The 26900-nt window shown below is 37.3% G+C and overlaps 1 protein-coding gene across 1 annotated transcript in view; it reads right to left on the bottom strand.

Annotated features, from left to right (window-relative positions):
* Nucleotides 1-1492: 1492 nt before the first annotated feature.
* Nucleotides 1493-26900, bottom strand: part of LOC134534811 (TATA-binding protein-associated factor 172) — a 98959-nt gene continuing 73551 nt past the window's right edge. Inside the window, exons 25-34 of the mRNA XM_063373407.1 lie at nucleotides 26737-26878; nucleotides 26176-26383; nucleotides 24830-24930; nucleotides 24337-24477; nucleotides 23065-23213; nucleotides 19946-20080; nucleotides 12204-12366; nucleotides 9119-9255; nucleotides 7738-7819; nucleotides 1493-5365 (exon numbers count right to left, since the gene is read on the bottom strand). Coding sequence (XP_063229477.1) covers nucleotides 5186-5365; nucleotides 7738-7819; nucleotides 9119-9255; nucleotides 12204-12366; nucleotides 19946-20080; nucleotides 23065-23213; nucleotides 24337-24477; nucleotides 24830-24930; nucleotides 26176-26383; nucleotides 26737-26878 — 1438 coding nt within the window. The 3' untranslated portion in view covers nucleotides 1493-5185. The remainder of the gene's footprint in view (nucleotides 5366-7737; nucleotides 7820-9118; nucleotides 9256-12203; nucleotides 12367-19945; nucleotides 20081-23064; nucleotides 23214-24336; nucleotides 24478-24829; nucleotides 24931-26175; nucleotides 26384-26736; nucleotides 26879-26900) is intronic.

Here is a 26900-nt window from a genome sequence, read left to right as displayed (position 1 = left end):
TATTGGATGTTAAGAAATTTTGTTTTCTAACTTTTGTGGTGTGGCCACCCTGGTCAGATGTAACAAACAACAAAAGAACCTAGTGTGTGATTCAGTGCATCAAGATGGCCGACAATTGGTGGTGTATCCGCGCGTGGTCCTCCGGAACTTTTTGCCTCGTGGAACATGAATTTGTGTAACACCATCCAGATATCTGGTTATCTTTCCATCCTTCTTGGCAGTATCTGCAAGGAACAGCACTGACACATGTGTTCGGTTTAATCACACCTCAGCATGAGTTTTTTTGGGATTCATAGCTATGAATGTAATAAATTCAACTCTATCAGCAACTGAAAATGTTTTTTTTCTTTGCCATCACAGAATGGTATTCAACAAACTAAAACACACCAGAATGGCAAGGAACAGCAGGTTGCCAACAGACATACAATTGCAAAAGTTACATACCTTTGATATATCGATTACATAGCGTAAGTCAGCCCTAATTTTCTGGCACACATAAGTTTTATTTTTGCATAGTAGTCCTATTTGTAAAGATTATATGTATGGTATAGTAATGAGTGTAAACAAAAAACACACGTAAATTGAAAAGTAAATGGTTTAACATTATAATATATGTATATATATGTATATAAATGTATATATGTATAATATATATTATTATATATGTGAAGAGTATTGGAATAGTTAGGTTTCTGAAAACTTTGTTTGCATTTATTAAATTTAAGAAAGAAAACATTATTAGAAGGAAATATACCATTCCTGAAATGTTATACACCGGAAATAAATACATTGTTCTTATGGAAGAAATGTTGGGACTTAAAAATATTATATAAGCAGGAACTTTATAAAGGATTCTACTGTACACCTCATAATTCATAGTCAAGAGCAGACAAAATCTTGTGAAACATTGATGTTTTATGATTATGATTATGGCTAATTATTGAACTTATATTTCTAGCAACCAGGCCAAATTTATCACTATATCAAATATATGAGTGTACCTCATGCAAATTACTATACAATTTTTTGTGCTTTGTTATAACCATTCGTACATTCATAATAAAAGAAAGATTAATATAGCGAGACCATTTTTAGTGGCTAAAATTTTCCAAATATTTATTTATTTTGGTGATTTACATTTTAATTTATTTTACAGTTATTATTATTTTTTTAATATACAACATAGTGGAATTCTAGCAACTTTTCTCCAAGGAACAAAAATTCCTACTTAATGTCAAGAGACAACTGTAATAAATGAGGTATTAAAGCAAGTTTCCATTGTAAATATGTAGTTAACTATACGAGCAAGCAGGAAGAAACAAATTGTTTCCTTTACTCAGTAGAACTGCTTCCGAGACCACCTCTGTGACGTAAGTACCAAATTCCAAGTGCTGACTCAGCAATAATGGAGAGGTCTGTTGCCTGTTAACACTGCTTGCAAATATGAGTGGTTTGTTATTTCATTTCATTTTGAATAAGTTGACAATGGCAATTACTATAGCTTAATATAAAAATTTTTAATGCACACTTAAAGATCACAGTTTGATGGACATGTTCTTTGACTTCAACAGGTTAAAATAAATCAAGATACAAAACTTAAACCGCACACGGTCCACAAAAGAAAATTTTAGATTACCATATTGTAGTTGTGAAATCACTAAACCAAACATAAAATCACATATTTCAAACACTTAACCTCTAAAAACATTTAGGAGACACACACCCACAAACAATTTTTTAATTGTACAGTTACATCCGACGTGTGTAGGTCCTACAAACTGGTCGGCATATCAGGTAATAACACTTCCTTTATATACATCTTGGGATGAAATCACAAGAGCACAATCAAGTACATTTTTTGGAACTACACAGCTGTGACTACTGCAAAATAATTACAGACGACACACAAACTACTCACGGGAAAAGTTACGTAACTACAAAAATTTGCATTTCATGCAAATATTTCACTGCTTTTTTGCATATTTTTCACAGAAAACAAACAAAACATGTTGCGATACCGTATTTACCTGCAGAAGAGTCATATCAATTGCACCCTTAATTTTGGGCAAAAAAATCTTAACATTTTTACGGTAAGGGTTGCCCTCGCTTATGAGTCACGCCATAAAACTGTCTCCAGTAGAATAAAAGGGAAGTCTTTATGGTCAGTGTCTCAGCTTATTGCCACGTAAAAAATGGCACTGATGTCCTTCACTATCTAACAAAAAATACAAAGGAAAAGAATGCTATTTTTTTATACCCATGGTTCCCTTCCTGTTTTCCCCATGAGAGAAAAGACTGCAGGCTATTTCCTTGTCAGTTTTTTTTTATTTTATTCAATAAAAACAAGCACACCCTTTACAGCAGTTTTCCATATATGAAAAAACGCAGTAGAAAGCGTAGAAAATCTGAAGCAAAAACACGGTTGCATCACAAAAAAATTGTTGAGATAGACGTGACAACTGTGTACCGTGCCAGTTCACAACGAGTTAAGGAGGGAGAACCATACACACTGCTGCGTGGCCACACGCACTAAAACACACACGCACGCGCTCCCTTCCCCTCTTTCTCTCTCTCTGTCTCTGTCTCTCTCCGTCTGATTTAATTTTAGATTCCCCTCTTGCCGAGCGCCCGCCCAGTGGCAGACAGCCACCTTTACACTCACTGCTGATTTATTTTAACTAAACAATTTATATTTATTGTAACATATTTACCAAAAACCAACACAGGCTAGTTATTTAAGCATATAGTCAACCACAAAAATACCATGTTAATTTTTTTTTAAACCCAAAATGGACATTTTCGCATATGGGTCGCAGTACATTTTATTTAACAAAAAATCGGCATAAACTCTGTGACCCATATGCGGGTAAATACGGTACGTATGCAATATGCCAAGTGAGCAACATTTTAATGTTGCACATTTTTACATTACAAAGTCTGAGATTAGTGGTCAAAAAAATCATTTTACAACTGGCCTCACTCAATTTTATAGCTAATAAACAACTCTCATTTGAAAAAAAAATCACATAATCCAACACAACAATGGTGTTTTCAATGAAAATATGTTGAGAAACATATTAGACAAGTAATTTTCAATAAAAATAAAGTGTATTAAGTAATTACTTACTTAAAATCTTTTTTGTATGTTCATACATGACATGTCTACACAATAATGTGCTTGGCTAGGTTTCTAAGGCAGTAAAGTCAAATGTTGTGCTTGTGATTCAATGTTGCACACATTTCGGTTAGTGATCATAGATTCAGTAGACTAAGATATAATTCTAAATGCACAAGGTTGTAACTTGGATGTCTGAAAGCAGCAATTAAGTAAACCAATTATGTATTTCCGCTGTTTTAAGTAGCACAAGTTTGAAAATTAGACAAGAAAAAAAAGCTACCAATTTGCTAGTACGTCACCACACAAGTTTTATAAAATTTTTCACTTTGATGAGTGACTTATTACAAGTTGTCCAACTTAATTTTTAGGATACACAAGTTGAGATCAAACCAAAGTTACCCAAAAGAGAATTTGTGGACACAATTTATACATTTTAGAAATTGTATGTGCATGCATTTTTCTGGAATCAAAAAATTATTTTGAGAGGGATAAAAATGGTAGCAAATCAAACATGACTACACTAAATGAAACTGAGGGGCAAAAAAATATATTTATAGTAAGCACACAGAAAGATCACACTGAGGACAGAAACAAGAAGAAGATCAAAGCATTATCAAATTTCTGCTCAAAAGTGACAAATGCCAAATATCAAAAATGCCACTTGCATCATAAATAGACACCCAGAAAGTTAGCGGATTCTTTTGGTTGAAAGGTAGACTGCAAACATGTAAACCTTTACATTGCTTTGATGATTTGATCATAATTGTTTCTTCACTTCCCTCAACAACTATGTGCCAGTATACCACCCACTAGCAGAAGACTGACCGAATCATTTCAACCTGCTCAAGAGAAGACGACGTTCTGCAGTAATATATCAACCAATAGGAAGGCAGATAAGGGTAGAGAAAACACTAGACTGCTTATTTTAGCCTGACTCAAATGAACCTGCAAAAAATCTGGGTCTCTACTCATAAAAGAAGTCAATTTGATAACTAATATTAACAGATCAACAAGTACTGCAATATCACTGAAATTAATTTATTACATTACTAGGTCTGGCTAAGCTGAAGGAAAACTAACTCCATTTTTAGTCTGTCAAAGAAACTTCACATTGTGAATTACACAAAGTATTGAAAATCTTCAAATTGTGTATAATTGATCAAAAGACCATTGATTTACCTACTCTTTGTTAAAACTAAGATGGGGACTTACAAAACAGAATAATAATATGTACATCCACAATAAGAAATAAAAATTATAGAAGTCTACTAATAGAAGAAATGGAAAGAGGAAAAATATAAATTGATGCTATTGTGACTATTACCACGTGAATATTATTAAAGAAAATTTAGAAGTTTTTTATTTATAAGGGTGATTCAATATGTAACTAAAGTAACATGCACATATGTCAGGAGATGGATAAATAAGTTACTTACAGCGTGAATATGCTTGCATGAATATTCTGCCACTTAAATTTAACCACTGAGTCGAGCACGTACAAAAAAATCTTAGTTAATATCTGTTATACATTTTGTCTACAACCAAACCATCTTTATTATATTCTCTGTGATGAAATGGCATTACGTAAAATCAAAATAAAAATACAGCATGAGTGTCTTATCCTTATTACTCCAGCATCCAAAAAAATATATAATAAAGCAAGTCTTTCTAAAGAATCAAACAGGTTGGAATTCACAGTCATTTATTAAATAATTCAAGCCCGTTGAAACAAAAAATATTTTCAACAGTTGTATGTTATGACGCTGTAATATAATTTTCACTAACTGATAAAGAATAATTATTTGGTAAGTTGAACCTGTTTAAAATGTACACATTAAAAACCCTTGACCTGAATTATGGAATACGTGGCATGTTTACAGAAAATAAAACGTAAAATTAAAAACATTTCCACGATTTCCTAACGGAAGAATTACAATGCTGAACACGTCTTTTACCGACATAGAAAATGGGAGCAGCTGTTTCGTCATGGTTCACGCTGTCCAGCTGCCGGCGGGAGCGAGGCCAGGCCCTGGAGAGCGCGAGAGGGGGAGGGAGGCAAGAGGGAGGTCACTGACGCAGGTTGCGCACGAAGCTGGAGAGATCGTACTCCTCCTCGTACTGCCGGTCCTCCCACAGCTCGGGCAGCGTCTCCAGGACGGTCTTCATCGAGATGCCGGACAGATCGCCCGCCTGCGGCCCCGCCCGGCCGGCCTTCACCTTGTCGTTGAAGGAGAACAGGTCCAGCAACTGGAAAAAAAAAAAAAAAAACATCACGAGAACACTGTGAGCAGTGGCGTATCCAGGATTTGTGTATGGGGGGGTGTTAAGAAGCATGGCCCCTCCCCTCCCCCCCGTATCAAAGCGGGGTCCGGGGGTCCTCCCCCGGGAAAATTTGGATTTTTAAGGTGTAAAATAGTGCTATTTTAGCAGTTTTCGGTTCTTAAATTTAAATATTGTAATGATTAAAATTTTTATTAATTTTTAATATGAAATTTGTTTGAGTGATGAATAAGAAATTTAATTAAAGATTTGGTGCTAAGGGTGGGGGTGGGGGAGGGGGGGGGGGGTTTGAACCCGTAACACCCCCCCCCCCCCCCCCTGGCTACGCCCCTGACTGTGAGTGCAAGTCCCAACCACCCATTCGAGCTCACCTCAAACACTTTCGAAACCAGGCCACTGCCCGTAAACTGGGATGAAAAACTTAACTTGTCACCGCTTCAGGAATATAACTACATACGTAGTTGGGTACATAAACATATGATGGGAAACATGAGATGCCTTCCCCGACATTCTACAAGCATGCTAACTGGCTTTTGAAGCTTGTTTAAGATCTTCTCTGTGGTGAAATGGCAAACTCAAAATTAAAAATAAGGCAATAATGTCTCATCCTTCTTTCCCATTGCAAGAATAATTCAAAGAATTTATATCAAATATAGCCTAGATAAGAAAAGTAATTCCCATCTTAACTGCTTACATGAAGGTAAAACTGTTACATATTAACATATTAAATTTAAAAAAAAATTGTTACTCGAGATGAAAGCTAAAATTTTGGATTCAATTCTCTGATTCAATTGTAGATTATTTAAGTTGAAGCAGGTGTCATTAAGTGTAGACAGTTCCAGTAGGTAGAGAAGAAAAAAACAGAGTCCCACAAGGCAAAAAGGCAGATAGAAGACATTGTCAGCCTAATGTGTTCGCCTGGGCTGTAATTAATTCTAACTCAAAATTTATGGATTTTCTGTGCAGTCTGGGCATGTAACATATTATATCAGCTGATATTGACTTGTTCTCAGTGAGTAAATGTAGTCATCTTTGTTGACCGTTTTTGATATTTTCCTATGACATCCAGGGTAAACCAGTAATGATGTCTGTCCATGAAATTATTTTTAATTAATCTTTTCCATTGCAAAAATTATTTTAAAAATTTATAGCAAACATAACCCAGTTAATAAAAGTAATACCCATTTTAACTGCTTACATAAAGGTGATATACTTAATAAAATAATAAGTTTGAAAAAAATTGTTACTTAATTGAAAGCTAAAATTTTATACTCAATTCTTTGATTTTGTAACAAATTATTTTTTCTAAGTTGAAGCTTAAGAAACGTCAGTTTTATTCACTCAGATAAAAATATATTGGTAATTATAAATATATAATATACAAAATTCACCTGAAAATAACATGACCAAATATAATGCTACCCCAAGCTTCTTTCAAAATTCAAACACAAAGATATAAACAATTTTTTATTTATTATCTTTACAATATTTACGAGAGTTTTTCTGGTGCCATTTTTTAAGCAGAGTGATTTACACAGCTTTTTTTGAAACAGAATGTGGCAACAATAAAAATAAAATTTAATTCTATGACTTTATAAGTCTCATTACAACATACATAGCTGAAAAAACCCCACTTTTTTGGTACTTAATAATGAAAGTACTTTATAGTGAACTGAAAATGAATGTTGGAACCTGTAAATATATACTTTAAAGTGAGAAATCCTTTACAGTGAGGTACTTTACAGTGAGGTTCACTTAGTTCAAAATCCATGGTCAGAAAGCAAAGAATCTGCGATATACAGTGGTCACCTGGGAGGGAGAAAAGGGAAAGTGAAGGGTGCCTTGGCTAGTAGCAGAGAAGCTGAAGGAATTGAAAGGAACTCAACATTAAACTCCATTTTAACTCTTTCCCCCTTCCCCTCCTCGACAAGAGATTCCAAAGTGATATCCTTTCTTATAGCATCTGTCACACCTGCTGACAAATGCCCGTCCTCACCTCGGTTCTGGAAGCCATAAACATGAGCAGAATAAAGTGGCATCAGTGACACAGTTTATAGGCAGATCATGTAGTTTTTCAACTAGAGGTTCGAGAGGCACTATTAAAGTGGTCTAAATTGGCTTAAGTGATGCATGTAGTTTATCAATTAAGATGTTCTCATCACTGTTAATTCAATCTTACAGCGGCAAGATACAAGTTTTCGATATAATGCAATCCCACTTTTAGTGTCAGCAGTTATGGTAAGAATAATAGAATTAATTTCAGGTAAATATGGTATATATGATCATGTTAAATCATAATCCCCTAAAACTACATAATTTCACGTATTCAAAAGACCTACTTGTTCAGTGCCCATTGTCTCCATGCTTGCATTCTCATGATTGATAACAGTGTTAGCCGTCATCATTTTGAATTTCTGCAAACTGAAAAATAGAAAACCACAGTTTAGAAAAACCAGTTAAACATGTATCAAAAATAAAATACTATGCCTAAGGGAGCAAAACAAATGTGTGTGTTCAATGTGGCCAAATGTGTGCGTTCCCTTCATGCAAGTGCATAGAGTACCAGCTTGTAAGTACTTAAGCTACAGTTCAATTTTCAAAATTAAATTTGTTGTCTATTTTTTTTTGTGTCAATACATACCATATAGTATGTATTGACACAAAACAAGGATTTTTTTAAAATTGATAATCCCTACTAATAATATAAATTATAAATACAAAATTATGTTTGTCTGTTTGTCCTTTTTTCACGCAACAACGGAGCAATGGATCAACATGTTTATGGGCCGGAAAGTGCCATACACTAAATATAATTATGAATTTCAATTCCTTAGGGAGTGAAAAAGGGGTGAATTCAGTTTTATAATAGAAAATCATAGGAGGTAAGTCAGTTGTGTCATTTATACATGTCCGCCATACAGTCATGTAGTAAGGTCTGGTAATTTCCTATCCTTCTTCTTGGAGAAACCCATACATATAGTGAAGCTCGCGGCTGCTAGCGAACTAAAAGCGCTAATAACAGTTTAGTTTAGAGCTTTGTCAATAGATGGCGTAGCCTTGAATTTGTAACATGCTATCATTAGATGCTTTCATCGGTTTCATCACATCTTGCCTAGGAGTTACCTGCCTCCACACAAAATGAAGCTGAAGTTTGGCATCCCGGTTTTGCTGATGCGTAGCCTTGATGCACTGAGAATGTGCAATTAATGGGACTTTAAAATCAAAATTCCCCATTTTTGAAGTGTATGACTTACAGACTTGAAAATTGGTAATGATGTTCCTTATTGAAGCGTTTAGCCCATGCAACACCAGGTACTCAGTTAGTACTTTATAAATATATAACTGCTTATTTTTTATTTTACTTACATGCAAAATATATTTGTATGAAGTAAGTGTGTATCACATGTGTTGTTATTTGTTCTCTCTACTCCCAATGAAATACTTCCATTTTGTGTTATGTCTGTGCTACTGTTACCCATATCAAAATTAAACATATATATTGAACATAATGTGTTTTTCCTTTTCCTCTTATCAAAAATAAAAACTAGATAAGAAACTAAGTATGCATGCAACTCTTTTTTTTTAATTACTATGCAAACATTAAACATAAGAGAATACATGTACCCCTAAATACATATGTATAAAGAAGTAGGTAATATGCCAGTGCCAATGTTACGCAAGAAATAGCAAACTTAAGGCAGTAATGTACATGAGTCTCACCCCATAATTTTCTCCTCAAGTGTGCCATTCGTAATGAGCCTATACACGTTCACCACTTTCTTCTGGCCAATGCGATGGGCACGATCCATCGCTTGCAAGTCCTTCATGGGGTTCCAGTCGTGCTCCACGAATATCACCTGCCAAACACACACTCGATAACGACTGACAGTTGCGAGCCTATAGTCCATCCCAGCTCAAAATGCAGTACAGAGCAAATAGTATCAATTGATATCACCCAGCTCGTTCACTTTTATGCATATGATCTAGTGATGGGTCGATTCCGATTCCGGAATCGGTCGGTTCCACCGATTCCAGTATAATCGTGGGATTCAGAATACAAAGGTTTTGGAATCGACCATGACCGATTCCTGCATTGTTTTTAATATTTGCAAAATACATCTCCTACGCAACGTAAGAAAATATTAAAATGCATGCAAATATAATTTTTAAACTACATAATACAATCTTTTTTTACGTTACTGATTTACGAATTACGGTGATTAACGTATTTATTTACTTGCACCGCCATTTTCCCTACAGTACAAATGCAGTATCTACTTTCCCGCTTTAAGCAAAAGAATTTTTCGGAAATTACAATGCAGCAGCACTGCATTTAATAGTAAACCTTCAAAAATAATTAGACAAAACCATAAATGTTAAAAGAAAATTATGTAAATGTAAACGTAAACGGCAAGTAAAAAAATGTAAACGTTAACTATTTGATCATGGCAGCTACATTTGCAATTGTAAACAACCTAATTTTTTTTTTTTGTTTTTGTTTTTGCTACCTGCCATGGTAAACCATACGGCCATGAACCAAATCTTTGGTGACGTGAACGTGAAAATTAAGATGTTTCACATCTCTGCACTTTAAACTTTAAATAATTAAAATGAAATAATTTTTGAATGAGATTTTACCCAAATTCACAGTGGATTACAGTGGCAGCCATATTAAAATAAGTTTAAAAGCAACATAACCAAATTGCTGTAAATCGGCGTTCTTGTGCGTGTTCAGTGATGCTCGTTGTACATTAGATATATTTTAGAAAGGCAGTTGGCTAATCTGAATTTTCAAACATTGCTGCTGAAACGTTCGTAAATTTTTATTACCAAACATAAACAATCTTTTGAAAGTGTTGTGTTAGTTTAACAGAATTGTTTACGATAAATTTCTGAATTGAAATAAATGTTAACACGCGATTATTTGAAGAGTTTAAATATTTTGTGTAAGAAAATCTCACCATAAAATGTGGAAATTTTGAGATGCTAAAACATGCACAGAACTTTCTTAGTTTCTTACTCAAGAACCGAAAATTTATTTTCTCTTTACGGTTGTGAAGAACTGCAAGACTGGATGGATTTATTCTTTTCACCAAGTGAGATAATTAAGATCTGGGTAATATATTAAAACGTAAGCATCTCTGACATTTTATTTTAGTGTGGTGCATATTTGTTTCTTGTCATTTCCATCATAATGAGATAATAAAATTTTATTTTTACATTTCCCTCTTAATTTTTTTTCGCCCTGGTCCCTTGAAATATGTATAAACGAGGTTATATTGTCATTTTATTTGGATCATTATTTAGTTGTGCTTGAAAATAAAGTTCTTAACCTAACCGTACAAACCTCTTTTTTTACAATTAATTAATGTAAGATCTAAAATTGGTTAAGTTATAACATTATTTACAATTTACATCATAAGACATCTTTGATTATTGGCAGTGTTTGAACACGTGTTTCGTCTAACTAGTATATGCAAGGTTAAAAGGCCAAATTGTGCTAGAACTTCAAGGTAGCGTAACTTGATGGTAATGAATATACTTTTTAACATTATATAAGCTGTGTATAATGTTAATTTCTGCACAGAAAATTAAACACAACGCAATTACATTTTTAAAATCATAAACAACCTTTTTTTTCCTGAGTATATTACTCTGTTGAACATTGTCAGATAAAAATTAAGGAATCGGAATCGGATTCGAAGAATTGACCCTTAAATTTAAGAATCAAAAATGGAATCGGAATCGGCATATTTTAGGAATCGGCCCAACACTAATATGATCAGTAGCTATAATAAGAAATTTTACTACATTTTGATTTTTGTAAGACCATTAAATAAAAAATATTATATTATTACTGTTGTATGAAATCTGAAATAAAAATATAAATTGTAAATAAAAATTATTATTGATGTGTAAACATCTTAGCTCTCAGTATACTGCATTTGGTGGAGCAATTTCCTGAAAATGGAACAGAAGTCGATGAACGGAAATATGACACAAATATGGCAGACCCACGTGTAGCAACATACACGAGTACACACCAAATGTACTGGTGAGTCAAATAAAACTTTATGATTGTGAATCTATTCTAGAATATTGGTAAACTAAAATAGTCAAAGGAAATTACAAATTTTGCAATACCTAAGAAAACTGACATAACACCGTTGATTATACATAGTCTCCAACTGATATCGCAATGGTAGAACGTGCCATTGACAAGCTAATTTTTGAAGTAGTTCAAACCTTGTCACTGGAAAAACTTCTTCTTACTTTTTTTTAATAAGAGATTACTGGATTGTACAAATTGTGCATAAGCAAATACATATGAATACATTTTTATGTTTATCTTTTTGCTTTAATATTATTTAATACTCATCTCAGTGCATTGGCTTAATTATTTCATACTAGGCGGGCCTATAATCCTTTAATTTAATTTAAATTAAGTTAAGTTTGTTAGGAAATGAATGTCCAAGAATTTGCATAGGTATTAAAAAAATAAACTTTATAACAGTACAACAATCCTTAAATACTTTGTTATAATTTATACTCATCTAACATGAGCAGAAACTTTATAGTATTAACCGTTTGAACTGTATAAACTGTATAAAAATTTTCCAAAAGTCGCACCATGGTAACGGCTACAACATGTAGTATTTCTTCGAAATCTACCTAAAATCGACATCAAATGTGCGACCCATATGCAGGTAAAATACGGTTAATGCTCAATAAAATGCATACAGCCATCCACGGGTGAGACATGCTATAGCTGCACGGACCACGACGGGTACACAGCATGCCTTACCGTGTCGGCTCCGGTCAGGTTGAGGCCAAGGCCGCCGACCTGTGTGGTCAGTAGCAGCACGTCGATCGAAGGGTCATTGTTGAAGCGAGCCACTACGGAGTGGCGCATGCCCGGAGGGATGCTTCCGTCCAGTCGCAGGTAGCTGACGCTCGGCATGTGAGTCCTGCAAAAAATCATAAACACCATGCCTGTTTATAAAATTTCCTTTTCAATAAGCTGCCATAATTAATTCTGTAAAATTGCAGCAACTCTCCCCTCTTATTTTATTGAAAATAAATATTGACTATAAATACTTGAGAAATATCAGCAACAGTATATGTTTGGGCATAGTGCTAGAATGTGTGGTGGTTTGGATATTTGAATTTGGCGCCATCGATCGTGAGTGCGCCACTGTGGCGGCCATCTTGTTCAGCAGTGCCATCTGTAAATAGTTTCGTCAGTCTTTTACCGTTTCTCCGCGATGCTGGGCGTCATGCAGCTAAACTATTAGTTTCAATTCAGTTTTGTGAACATTTTTTGGTCCTCCGGGCCGGATATCTGTATGTTTGAGCCAGTTTATTCGGTGGATCGCATAAACAACGTAAAAGCCATTCAGATATCGGTCTTCTTTGTTCAAAAATAGACATGTGCAGTACCGTTACGAATCGCGTGCGTGACTTTATCCGGGACTATAGTGTTGTGCTATCAAGGAAATATCAGTGTATACGCAAACACTGTATTATTTGAGCTCATAAATGTATTTTACGTAATTTTGATTGCGTGCAAGCAATTATAGGCAACACATGTGGTTTTAGGTTAGGCCTAGGTTACCTATCTTGCATTGGTTCGTGTATTGCCGGTGCGTCCGAACGTTTTCAAGACCGTTACTTAAAATGTCAAATCAAGCCAAAACGCGTTTGCGCCTCGTTAAGTGCCGCATTACAAGACTTCTGACGCTCGCCGACGAAGTCGAGCGCAACCCGAGTCGCGCGGGACTTTTTAAGGCCACGTGTACCGATTTACACCAATTGAAGACAGACTTTGAAGAAAATCACATGCAACTTGCTATTCAAGCTACAGAGACCGAGTCGTTAGTGGAATCTGAAGCCAGCGAAAGGGAACTTGAGGAATTTGATGAAGCCTACTATAGGATACAGGAAGTATTTAACAAGATCACTGTTAACGAAACAGGCCAGAACAAACAACGCAATCAAATTGCCAAGACATCTTCGAACGTTAAGTTGCCGAAGCTGCAGTTGCCAGAATTCAAGGGTCTCTTGACTGACTGGCCCACATTTTATGACCTTTTCACATCCTTGGTGCATAATAATGAGGGCCTGTCAGATGTGGAGAAACACCAATATCTTCTTACATCACTATCAGGTGAGCCATTTAATCTAATAAAGACACTCCCACTGTCTAAGGAAAATTATATTCTGGCATGGCAAACTTTGGTAGATAGGTATCACAATGTCCGGGCAATTGCAAACATGCATTGGGACAAGATTGTGCAACTTCCTCGTCTGTCAATTGTTGCGCCTGACAAACTGAGAAATATGGTAGATGTTCTAAAGGAGAATCTGAGTGCCTTGAAAGTTCTCAAGTTGCCTGTTACTGAATGGAGCTTTGTGTTGCTGAATCTAATGTTACCAAAGCTTGATCCAGATACAAGAAATCAGTTTGAAATAGCACACAAAAATGTTCAAATGCCCACATTTAATCAATTGTTAGAGTTCGTGGAGCTGCAGTCTAAGGCCCTGATGATGTCAAATCACACTCCAGCTGTAGTGCCTGCCGCACGCCCTTTTCCAAAGAGGTCACTGCCTCAAAACCCAAATTTTAAATCCTCATTTCTAGTGACAGCAGAAGCAGAGCCCTGTAGTGCCTGTGGAGACATGCATGGACTTCACAAGTGCCCTGTTTTTACGGGTCAGTCAAGCGATGACAGGATAGAGTTTGTACGTAGGAAGATGCTGTGTTTTAACTGCTTACAAGGTCACAGAGTGAAGGATTGTAGGTCAAGAAGAAACTGTTATCACTGCGGCAGGAGACACCATTCTCTCCTTCACACTGCGGTTCCCAATCAAGAAGTGAAACTACCTGCAGGCGAATCCATCCAAGAGATTTCTATGCCACAAGCAAGTCACAAGGAGGATGCTGCGACAGTGGTATCACTAACTTCTTCAACTGCAGTTTCAACCACTGTCGTTCTAGGTACTGCTATGGTACGAGTCCAGGATGCAAGTGGAATGCTGCAAAATGTTAGAGTACTACTCGATTCAGGATCGCAGAGCTCATTTATTACCGAAGAATGTGTTCATAGGTTGGGGCTAAAGTGTCGAAGGGCTAAGGTTCCTGTTGTGGGTCTGGCTCACTCTGTTGTTGTTGCTAACAGTGGTGCAGTTACTTGTTTTCTAACATCATGTAAGGGCGTAGGAACTGGCGTTGTTACTGATGCTTTAGTGTTGAAGAACATAGCTGCCAATTTACCCACCATTCCCCTTCCCCACCATGTGAGAGACATGTATCGACATCTGGAACTAGCAAACCCATCTTTTGATACTCCAGGAGCAATTGATATCCTTCTTGGTGCTGATGTATATCCAGACGTGTTTGATGGTGGGCGGTACCAGCCTTCGAAGGGAGTTCCCGTAGCGTTGCACAGTATATTTGGTTGGGTTATTATGGGTAAGGTGACGCAGGTTGCAGATACTTCCAGTAGTGGTGTTGTCTCAATGTATGCGTCATCGGATACAGCCCTAACAGATACCATCCGCAAGTTCTGGGAGACCGAGGAGTTACCATCTGTCCAGCATTCCAGCCTAGAAGACACAAAATGTGAGAATCATTTTGTTGAGACTCACTCACGAAACCTCGAAGGAAGATTTGTACTGAGACTACCATTTAAGGAGAGAGACCCAGATTTAGGAGATACACGTAGTCATGCAGTTAAGAGGTTACGTCAGTTGGAATCCAGACTACATCACCAACCGGAAGCCTATACCGAATATTGCAAGTTCCTCCGTGAATATGAGCAACTGGGGCACATGCATTGTCTAGATAATGCAACTGGTCAGGAACGTCGTTACTACATCCCTCATCACTATGTGTGCAAGGAATCCAGCTCAACAACAAAGTTACGAGTTGTGTTTGATGCCTCAACTCGCTCCACTTCAGGGAAGTCACTCAATGATGTTTTGATGACTGGACCCAAGCTTCAAAATGACATTGTGACTGGTGCAGCATCAGTCACGGAAGCTCTCGCGTTACAGCAAGAATTAATAAATCTCCTGAAACAAGGTGGTTTTGAACTGTGAAAATGGTCCAGTAATAGTAAGGCAGTTTTGGATGCAGTTCCAGAAGATCACCGGGAGAGTCCACTTAGTTTTCATGGTAGCAATGAAGTTATTAAGGTACTTGGTCTTCAATGGGATTGGAAGGCAGATGTTTTCTCATATCATGTTCAGCATGCCAGTGCAAAAGTCACCAAGAGAACCATCCTTTCAGAAATTGCTAGGTTATATGATCCGCTAGGGTGGATTACTCCAGTCATCATTCGAGCCAAAATCTTTCTCCAAAAGCTTTGGTTACTTGGAGTTTCTTGGGACGACACCCCACCACTAGACTTAGTTGCTGATTGGCAGGTTTTCATTGGCCAGTTGGATGTCCTAAGCAAGCTGTCCGTACCTCGTCTTGTTTCTGCACCACAGTCTGAATACCAGCTCCATGGTTTTAGTGATGCATCCAATGAGGGTTACGCAGCTGTTGTGTATTTGCGGACTTCTAGCCACGGTGAAACAAAATCACATTTGCTTCTCGCCAAGTCACGTGTTGCACCACTGAAGACAGTCACACTTCCGCGACTTGAATTGCAGGCTGCACTCTTGCTTATCAAATTGATTGAATCACTGATCACAACACTGTCCGAGCGAATCCATATAAGTTGCATTTATGCATGGTGTGACTCGACCGTAGTGCTTGCTTGGATTAAGATTCCGCCACATCGGCTGAAAACATTTGTGGCGAACAGAGTTTCTCGTATTCAGGAGAGCAAGGTTCCGGTCCACTGGAGACATGTTTCCTCTGCTGAAAATGCTGCAGACTGTGCATCAAGAGGACTCTCACCCAAGGAGCTTCTAACACACCCACTTTGGTGGACTGGGCCAGGTTGGTTGACAGCAGAGGTGGATTTATGGCCCAGTCAAGGATATACCAGTTCAGAGGAAGGTAAAGAGGAGTTGAAGGCAATCACGCTAGTCTCATTGGTTGGTCAGTGTATACCGAACATTCTTAACATCCTTTGTAGGTTTTCGTCCTGGTCACGACTGCAAAGAGTACTTGCGTACGTGTTGAGATTTGCATTAAATTTGAAGGTTTCAAGGGAGTTGCGACACACAGGTCCTCTCACTGTAGCAGAAATTGACGCTGCCAAGAAGGTGTGTTTGAAGCAGCTTCAGCAAGAGAATTTCAAATTAGAGTTTGATTGTTTGGCTGCAGCTCGCGAATGTTCTTCTGGAATTAAAAGACTACAGCCATTCATTGACGCTGATGGGATCATCCGTGTAGGTGGACGCCTGCAGAATTCACATGTAGCCTATGAAATGAAACATCAAGTCCTGCTTCCCAAAAGGAGTTTTGTGACAGAAATGATTATTGACTACTATCATGTCTTACACCTTCATGCTGGCCCCAGTGCCACACATGCTGCAATTCGGTGTGAGTACTGGATAGTGGCAGGTAGAGGAGCTGTCAAGACTAGGATACACGCCTGTGTAAAATGTTACAGATTCAGAGCCACCAATGTGCAGCCATCCATGGGAAATTTTCCACCAAGTCGAGTGCAACAAACAAGACCATTTCTGAATGTGGGTGTTGACTATGGGGGCCCTTTCCAAGTCAGGCTTTCGAATGGTCGAAACAGTCGTTCATCCAAGGCCTACCTATGTTTATTCATATGCTTAGCAACTAAGGCAGTACACTTGGAAGTTGTTTCATCATTGAGTACCACTGCCTACTTAAATGCCTTTTTCAGATTCGTGGCTAGGCGTGGACTCTGTAAGGCTGTTTTTTCAGATTGTGGAACCAACTTCATAGGGGCACGTCGCTACTTCAATGACCTTCAAAGGTACCTGAGGAACACCTCTAACTGGCATTGTGTAGCAGACACTCTGGCTACTCGTGGGATTCAGTGGAACCTCAATCCTCCATCTGCGCCACATTTTGGAGGCCTGTGGGAGGCAAGCATCAAGTCTGCGAAGTACCATCTCAAGAGAGTCGTTGGCCAGCAGATACTCACGTTTGAAGAGCTGTCGACTTTGTTCACTCAAATTGAAGCTGTCCTCAATTCACGTCCACTCTGTGCCATTTCATCAGATCCAAATGACGTGGAGGCCCTTACGCCAGCACATTTCCTTGTTGGCACTTCTCTGACATCTCCTCCAGCTGCAGACCTCACGGAAATACAGACCAACAGATTAGACAGATGGCAGCTGGTACAGAGTGCATCACAGCACTTCTGGCAGCGGTGGCACAAGGAATATTTGCACACTCTACAACCACGTGGCAAGTGGACCAAAAGCGAAGGTGACCTGCAGGTTGGTGACCTTGTCCTCATCAAAGACCACCTTCCACCCCTGCAGTGGCAACTCGGCCGCGTCGCAACCCTACATCCTGGTCAGGATGGTGTGTCAAGAGTAGCTACCATCAAACAGCAGCATCGAGTAGTGAAGCGGCCAGTGATAAAATTGTGTCGGTTGCCAGTCAACTAAGAACCAGTGTAGTGAAACATAAAAAATGTTATTTTTGGTGGGCGGTATGTTTGGGCATAGTGCTAGAATGTGTGGTGGTTTGGATATTTGAATTTGGCGCCATCGATCGTGAGTGCGCCACTGTGGCGGCCATCTTGTTCAGCAGTGCCATCTGTAAATAGTTTCGTCAGTCTTTTACCGTTTCTCCGCGATGCTGGGCGTCATGCAGCTAAACTATTAGTTTCAATTCAGTTTTGTGAACAGTATACGTATATTAAATAAGCCTGTATGAATATCAGTGTTTTAGTTTGAATCAAATATGAATAGCAAATTATTTGCAAATACGAATACTGAATACAAATGGTAAGAATTAAAAATAGAATCCCTGTAAAAAATTTTGTTTCACTTCACGTAATAACTTCTGAAAAATTAGACAAATAATGCTAAAGAGATAGGTTAGTTAAGTTAGCTGCAATAATTATAACGAAAACATTTTTAAAAAATATTAAAATTATGAAATAATATATATATTTTTTTAAATTATGTAGTTAACCCAACTTAACCTAACCAACCACTCTTCTTCCATTTCAGTTTTCGTTGTTAACTGCCGCCAGGTAAATTGTATTTAAGTTTAGCAATATTATAAAAACAATTTTTGTTAATTTCACCTGAAATCTTAAACAATTATTTACATTTTTTAAATATATTTTTCATTTTTAAGTAGCAATGCTTGCTTCGTCATAGATACATATATACAGCAAGTAAGCTGCTACTGTATCACATGAAGATAAATTGATTACGGCTATTGATTTGTAAGCCGTTGATACTGTGACTTAAATTATTTTCCAAGCAATCATAAATAAGAAAATAACCCTACTATTGATAGACAGAGTATTCAAAATACATACAATCAAAAATGCTATAATTATGGGGGGGAAAGTTTCTTTACACAACTTACGTGGCAACAATTTTTAATTTGATAGCTTTGACTATTCACACTGAAATGAAAATTACTTTGCTAACTTAAGCAAGTTATTTGCTTTAACTAGGCATCTTTCAAATAACTTGCTAAGACAGCAAATTTTTTTTTACAATATGACTGGTCAAATTTACTTCATTAAAAATTTTTTTGCCGCATACATATTATATATTTTTTCCATTAAAAGTATACAGTTTTTTATTACATTTTGAACTGTCATCAATAGTAAGGTTATTTATGATTTTTGTTCACAGTATATAACAATTTGGTGGAGGTATGTGGATTTAAAAACATTAAAAAAAAATTTCCTATAACTCAAAAACTATGACACGTTTAGAATTTTAGTTTTTTATTCAGTAATGTAATTTACTGGCCTATCAACTCAGTATGACGTTGAGTTATGGGACTCCCTATATACAGTTTTAGCAAAAAATTTCCTTATAAAAAGTAGAAATTATCAGGACCATTTATAAACGCTATGGGTTCCAATATAGGGTATTTTAATTTGTGGTACAGGTTTTTCCTATGTAGAATATCATTTTTCTAACTAGAAAATATTTTAGAAAAGAATAAACTAGATACAAAGTACATGTGCAGGAGGAACGTAAGTAAATGTACGGAAAGAAATAGTGCATGAAGGGAGGGAGTGAGTATGGGGATTAATGAGGACACCAGTTAAGGCAGGTAAAAAAAAGCATCAGAGTACAGAATATAATAAATTAATGAATTAGAGCTTAGCATCTAGTTAACATTGGAGTCGTAGGAAATGATGAAAAGTGAAAAAATGAGAATGGAGCATCGTCTGAATGGACGAGTGTAATAAAAAAACCCGGAAAACCACTGTCTCGTGACAAAGCCTACTAGCCAAAAACCAGGGTTCGACTTCACCAGGAATGGAACCCCGTGTCACCTTGGTGTGGAAGCAAGTGGTCCCAATACGGGACAGAGTGCACGAAAGTAGGGAGAGTGGGCAAGAGTCATCATTTACCAACAGCCAATCGAGCGGACTGCCCGGTGGAGGCAGGAAAGCAACTCACTTGAAGAGATCCTTCTCCAGAATGTCCAGCATGGCCTTGAGTTGGCAGAAGATTAGCGCTCGGTGCTGGTTGATCATCAGCTCGCACGGCGTCTCAGCCGGAGGCACCCCGATGCCACAGTCGAGCAGCAGCTGCCTATAGTAATAGGTACACAATGTGCATTACATATTATTGCATCAACTGTTTATGACTACAATACAACTTCTACTTAGCACTGATTTAGCTGGTTATAGTTAGGATATATATTCCCTCAGAGCAATTTGTATTGTAATTAATGACTGTGATCTTACAAAGTAAAATAATAATATGGCTTCAATTGTAAAAAGATTTTGCTAACTATAACCCTTAAAGGTACCGTAATCACTCGCGTAATGTCCGCAGTAATTTAACCACTTTTTTGGCAAAAAAAATGGGGTGCGGACATTATGCGAGGAAAAACAAAAATACAAAATTTTGTGTCTTAATTATTACTAAAAAGGCACAAAACGTATCTAAAATAAATTTGGATTTAACTAGCTACGTATTTTAAAAGAATATTGCTGCGGGATTGCTTGCAAACAACCCGGCTTAGACCATGTTTACTTTGCTGTAATTGCCACCGGTAACTGTCTCGCACCCGCCGGAACATTAAAAAAAATTACGCGCTACACTGAAATAAGTGTGGTTACGTGTGCCTTATTAATGTGATTAATATGTGATGGATTAAAACGGCTATTAACGGCACGGCTGCAATATTTTAGCCGTACCATATCCTTACGTGCGGCGCGTAGGGAACCAGCGAGCTGGCAACAGCGCAGTGACTCACCAGTTCCACATCTGCTGCGCACTGTACTCCCCCCCCCCCCCCCCTTCAGGCAACTGATGGCCTTCGTGACGTAGAGAAGGAGGAAGGGAAAGGAAACATTTAGAGCGTGAGAATGGCCGAGGGAGGGATTCCAACCAAATGTAAACAAAGAGGGGTTCTGTTCTGTCCTGACACGTAAAACAGGGTACACACTAATTAAAGTTGACGTTTCTTTTACGCTGCGCTGCGTGTCTTACCTCAACAGAAAACAAGACTGATCCATGTCAGCAAATGTGATGTTAATTTTTTTTTCCCGCGCCTTTACTTGAACCATTTCATACGAAACAGCACAGGCATTACTTCTTAATTCACGTATGTAGTTTAAAACTAACTTCAAGTTCTGGGAACTTCCCAGCCTTGGGTCCGCGAAACGCACGCCGTGTTGCATTTGTTGACTGCAACTGTTCTTTTATTTTCCGCCACTGACGAACACTTTTTTCCTGCACTTCAAACTCCCTTTCAGCAGCCCTGTTCCCATGCTCTTCAGCATAACAAACAACTCTTAATTTAAACCGCGCAGTGAAGGATTTATATTTACCCATTCTGTACTCTACGCTACAAAACTCGACGCGAAACTCATGCCTTGAACTTGCGTGCGTGTTGGTCAGCTGTGTTTACCGTTACCGTGCTTTGTTCAGTTCAACGAATTTCCCCACCCTTTCAGGACAGGAGAGGAAGGACAGCTGAAGGTCACGGCTTTGTTTACAGAGCCGTCAACTTTCCATTCGTACTGCGTCCTTTAGGGGTGGCCAAAGTTGTGTTGCCCGCCGTAGACGACTGGTGCGGACATTATGCGAATTTTTAATTTTTTCTTTTAAGGATATATAAATAAAGGGTGCGGACATTATGCGAGGGCGGACATTACGCGAGTGAATACGGTATACATTAATTTTTATCATTGCCTCAGACACCATGAGTCTGACTAAAAATTGTTGATTGCTTGATGGCAGTTCAGAAAAATACCCCATGGGGAGAATTAATAAAATAATAAGTATTCAATCAAGAATGCAAACTATTCAAATAAATGCTTTTGAAAGTTCAGAACATCACATTAAAATGCTTTAACGCAGCAAATATGATGGTGTTTTAGGCTTATAGAATTGCATTGAAGTGATAATCTTGTTGTGAAAGTGTTACCGATTTGATAAGGTTTTATGCCCTACAATAACGCAAAAAAGGCTAATGCAAAGGACCTCCAAAATATGGTGCGCTCCAAACCACATTGCCCGACTCAGGGCTCATGAATGTAAGTGATGCCGGGGTTATGTTAACGTGAATCATTAGTAATAACACCCACCAAGAACCTCTACAGAACATAGTTTTGATAATTTGGAATAACAAGGTTTGTATTAACCACACTACATATTACAAAATGTAATCACAATGTATATATTAATTCTAAATCAAATTATATTGTAGAAAATGTACTTTCCTAAGGGATTGTAAAATACAATTTTTAGGATGGCTACAACTGTAGCTCAAAAAATTATTTTCCACTCTATCACACTTAAAAGGATTTAAGACAGAAGATTATAGCAAAGTTTTAGAAATTACCTACAAAAACACCTAATAACATTTTTGGGAAAAATATAATTTCTATTTTTTTCCCCCCTCACGTTCAATGAACCAAACAATCAGTATTATTTCAGTTCAAACTTCACATTGTTTCTTAGCATTAGTCAGAGATAATTTTATCAACCATCCTTTTGTATTAAACAAATTACTTAGCACTATACTCCTACGTAATTTCTAGGGACAGTGAAAACACTTTGTACTCATGTCATGAGGGATTTGTATTAACGGGGTTTTTAATGTTTCACTGTATGAAAAAAAAAAATTTATAAAGTTTTTGGTGTACATAATATTTTTAATGAATATTTAATTATTATAAAAAAAGCTATAATTTTAATACTATGTATTTGAATTATAACAACCGTGACAAGACATTTAGAGACGATTGCTGTTTCCCAGTCTGCTTGTCAACTTGACCTCTTGGGCAAAAATTTGAAGGATTCCCGGGGGTGGAGGGGGGGAGGGGGGGAGGGAGGGGCCTTGAAGGGTAATATATCAAGCCCATTTCACCATTACGATTTTGCAAGCACAAGCGAGCCTCTCCTCAGAGAGAGGCTTTTTTGATTCCAGGATGATCTACACCCATGTATGACCAAGTTCGCACATGATGTACATACATACATGCCAGTTACAAGCAAATATGATTTAGAAAGTACAGATTTTAAAACATGTTCGGGTCAGCGCAGATGGCGTGCCCTCTTACTTGAGCGCCGGGAGCTTGGCGGCGTGCTGGATGTCAGACAGGCTGCTGCTCTGGCTCTTGAGCTGTGCGATGACGCGGTCAAACTCCGGGTGCTGGTGCGACAGGACCAGCTTGGGGTGGTTGCACACGTTCTGCAGGTAGCGTAGCGCCTGCAGACACACAATCCCCCTGCTACAATACTGAACGACTCCCAATTAGCAAACCTTCGAAGCACTTTTAAACAGAAAAATGTCAGCGATTGGCAGGGACAAGACTATGCGGTGAATTGCGATAAAATACATAAACAACGCTGAAAAGCATGCCAAAACAACGCCTTCTCTACACGTTTCTGTGCTGTCCGAGTTCTATGTTTACTAAAAATTTATCGTTACTGTTCTTGTTTTCTAACTGGCTTCATTTCACATTTCGTGTGTACGTTTCCATAATGATATTTTGAAGACCAAAGCTAATCTGTATTTTATCTTTCTGTAGAGCAGCTTAGTACGAACTTCTTATAAATAGCATTGATTGCACTGGTCTATTAATTTTCCTGTTTAAACTATATATTGATGTTATATAATCCAGTAAAATTGCTTATTCTGTATGGTCATCATCCTGAACTTGCAGAATTAAAAAAACCTTCCACTGTAGCAAGTTGGTTTCTGGGTGACTGATTGCTTGAGGCAACATTTTGTGGTCTTATTTTTAGTCCAAATTTTGTTGTCAAAACAGAGGATTTCAGTGTTATTGTTTTATTTTCATAAAATCGGTTTTGTAATAATTACTTCATCAAAATACGGGTAAAAATTACATGCTAAATTATTACGGTAAAATAATTTTTAATAAATTGGTCTAACACAGATACATCCAGAACAATAAAAATAAATTGGCGAGCATTTATGTTTTGAAATTGATTCAATAAGAGATGCACAATAAAAATAAATTGAATTACTTTTTCTGATCCATGCACTTTGGAACAATTTTTTGTCCGGAAATTACGAAATTACTTAAATTTCAAACATTACAAGATTTATTTTTTAAATTAATTTTTGCTAATTAATTAAATGCTACTTAATTCCATGATATAACTTTCATCTTGGTGCTACATGATGTATTAACTTGCATTTCGGAGTTACGCTGTGTTTTGACATTTTTTCGGTGTATTTCGATTTTATCACAATTCACCAAATAATCTTGTCCGTAGTTACGTAAACAGTCAGAATTCACCTGGAAACATCTGAATGCGAACGGCTGGATTAGAGCCGGACCACAGACTGTGCCGGATCGACTGACCTGGAATATGTGGGTGTGTCCTTGCATGGTAGCAGGGCTCGTGGCGTATGCCAGGGATTCTTGCAGGGACTGGTGGGCCTGCGAGCGGGAGAAGTCCTCGTACAGCTGCTCCTGGAGAGGGCTGAGCTCACAGTAGTAGTCCTGGCAAACCAGTTAACACTCGCTCAGCACAGACGCTGGGTCCAGGACATGTCACACTGCCACACTCAGCCAAAAATAAGTTGACCTCAAATAAAGGTCGACCCATCAAGTAAACACTAATCTCTTCAAAACTAGACTATATTTTCTAGCACAAGTTACAACAGTAAGTACTAAATTTTCATAAGTACGTTGAAAAAGGTATTATTATACAACTATTCCAGTACACAGGATCAAGAAAATTTAAATAATCAGCTTAACACCACTACTATGCTGCAACATAAAAATAAAGTCTAAGCTACCTTCAACTAACATAGCAAATGATGAAAATGATGTGTTATATAAAAATAATTACCTGAGTAATTTTCGCAGGTAAGTCCTTGAGAACATCTTCCTTTATCCTACGAAGCAAGAATGGCAGAACTTGACGGTGCAACGATTCCATGGCAAGGGCACCTGCAAACGTTCTTAACAGGTAAGAGCAACTAGTATGTTTTTTAAAAGTGCATACACTTTTAAATTAAACATATGAATAAGAATAAATAATTTAATTGATATACAGTAGAACCCTGTTATAATGTTTTTCAAGGGAGCACAAGAAAAAAACATTATAAGCAGGAAAACGTTATAAGCAGGAAATCTCAATTTAACTCTTAACAATGTTCGAGCTTTGTACCAATGGACTCACCAAGCTTCGTAAACAACTTTAATGTTAAAACCAAAGATAGTATACATACTTGATACATGAATTTTCTGAAATAAGCCAACAATTTTTCAACTTCGTCTTGTTCCCTGGTTAAATTTTGTTTGTCTTTAAAGATACACTGCCACATTTTTTGTAAAATTGTCTCACGATTCATGATGACAACATTAAGAGTGAGAACGTCTACTCCTTCGCCACCTGAAAATGTTTAATTTTGGGATTCCTACATATGAATGAAAAAAAAAAATTATTTGTAAGCAATAGAAAACACTTTTAGTTATGCCCTCGCTCAATGGTTGGCAACTTAAATATCGTAGGACTATGTACGTGCATCTGAATACCCACTGGAATGGCAAGGAAGAGAAGAGTTGACTAAGGGTGCCAACTGACACGTAACTATGAACATTGTGTACCTTCAGTATATTGCATAAAATTGTATTTTAACAAACTTCATGTATTGTATGGCAGTGATTGTAAACATAAACATACATAAAGGAAACTTTTTATCGTAAGTGTTGGAATAATTTGGTTTTAAAACATTTTTTCCCCACTTATTGAATGTTAGAAAGCAAACATTATAAGCAGGAAATTACAATATTTATGAACGTTATATGCAGGAAATAAATACATTGTCCTTATGGGGGAAATATTGGGACTTTAAAAATATGACATTATAAGCAGGAAAACATTATAAGCAGGAACATTATAACAGGGTTCTACTGTATTTACATTTTACCCAGTGCAATAGTATGCGAAAGAAGCTATTAATTAGAGTTTACCGTAATAATTACAAACTTTTTTTTAAGATATCCAGTTCTTTGTCTTACTAACAAAATTGAATCAATAAAAATACATGTGCAAAACAAAACTTCTGGGGTGAAACAATGCAGGCAGCTACCATGCTTGAGCATCATCGAAGAGAGAGCAGCTACGTAAACTAGCCTAGAGGGAAGCAACAGGACACGCATCAAGGAGCTAGGTAGCTAACGTCAACTAACCTGCCTCCTGATCCTTGGCAGAGCTCTTGGGGTCTCTGCTGGCCAGGATAGGCTTGCTGTAGCGAGCCGTGAATTGCTTCTCCGTGCCAAGGAAGCCTGGCATGAGAAAGTCAAAGAGCGACCACAGCTCCAAAACGTTGTTCTGGATTGGCGTCCCGGACAGAATCAGTCTATGATTTGCAGACAGTTGCTTGATTGCTTTTGATGACTGCAAGCAACGAACACCAGTAAGAACAAACTAGCTGGAAAAGATATACCACAGAAAATAATAGGTAGATATATACAAAATATATTAATCTATTTTCCAAGAAACGTAAGCTAACATGCAAGAACAAAATGAAAACAATACATGAGAAAATATCTTAAGACTCTGGCATCCTGATGTTAAGGAACAGAGTGAACCTAGTTTTGAAACCATAATAAATTTAACTTGAAAGATATCTATGGTGGCATATTAACAGTACGTGTAAAACAGTTTGTTTGATTACAACCATACGGTCCATTGTAGTATTTTGTAATATTTCAGTAAAAACATTTTTTGAAATTCAAAAAGCATAATACCTTAGTCTTTCCATTCTTGATTACATGTCCTTCATCCAGAATACAGTAATTCCACTTTATGGAACTAAAGAAGTCAATGTCCTTCCTCACTATGTCGTACGAAGCAACAACCAAGTTGTGATGCTTGATCTGAGTGCGAAGCCTGAAACCCAAGATCCTTCATG

Source organism: Bacillus rossius, chromosome 8 (assembly GCF_032445375.1).
Source record: "Bacillus rossius redtenbacheri isolate Brsri chromosome 8, Brsri_v3, whole genome shotgun sequence".
Taxonomy (NCBI): Eukaryota; Metazoa; Arthropoda; class Insecta; order Phasmatodea; family Bacillidae; genus Bacillus; species Bacillus rossius.
The sequence above is the reverse complement of the archived record's forward strand: the minus strand, read 5'-3'. Positions and strand labels throughout refer to the sequence as shown.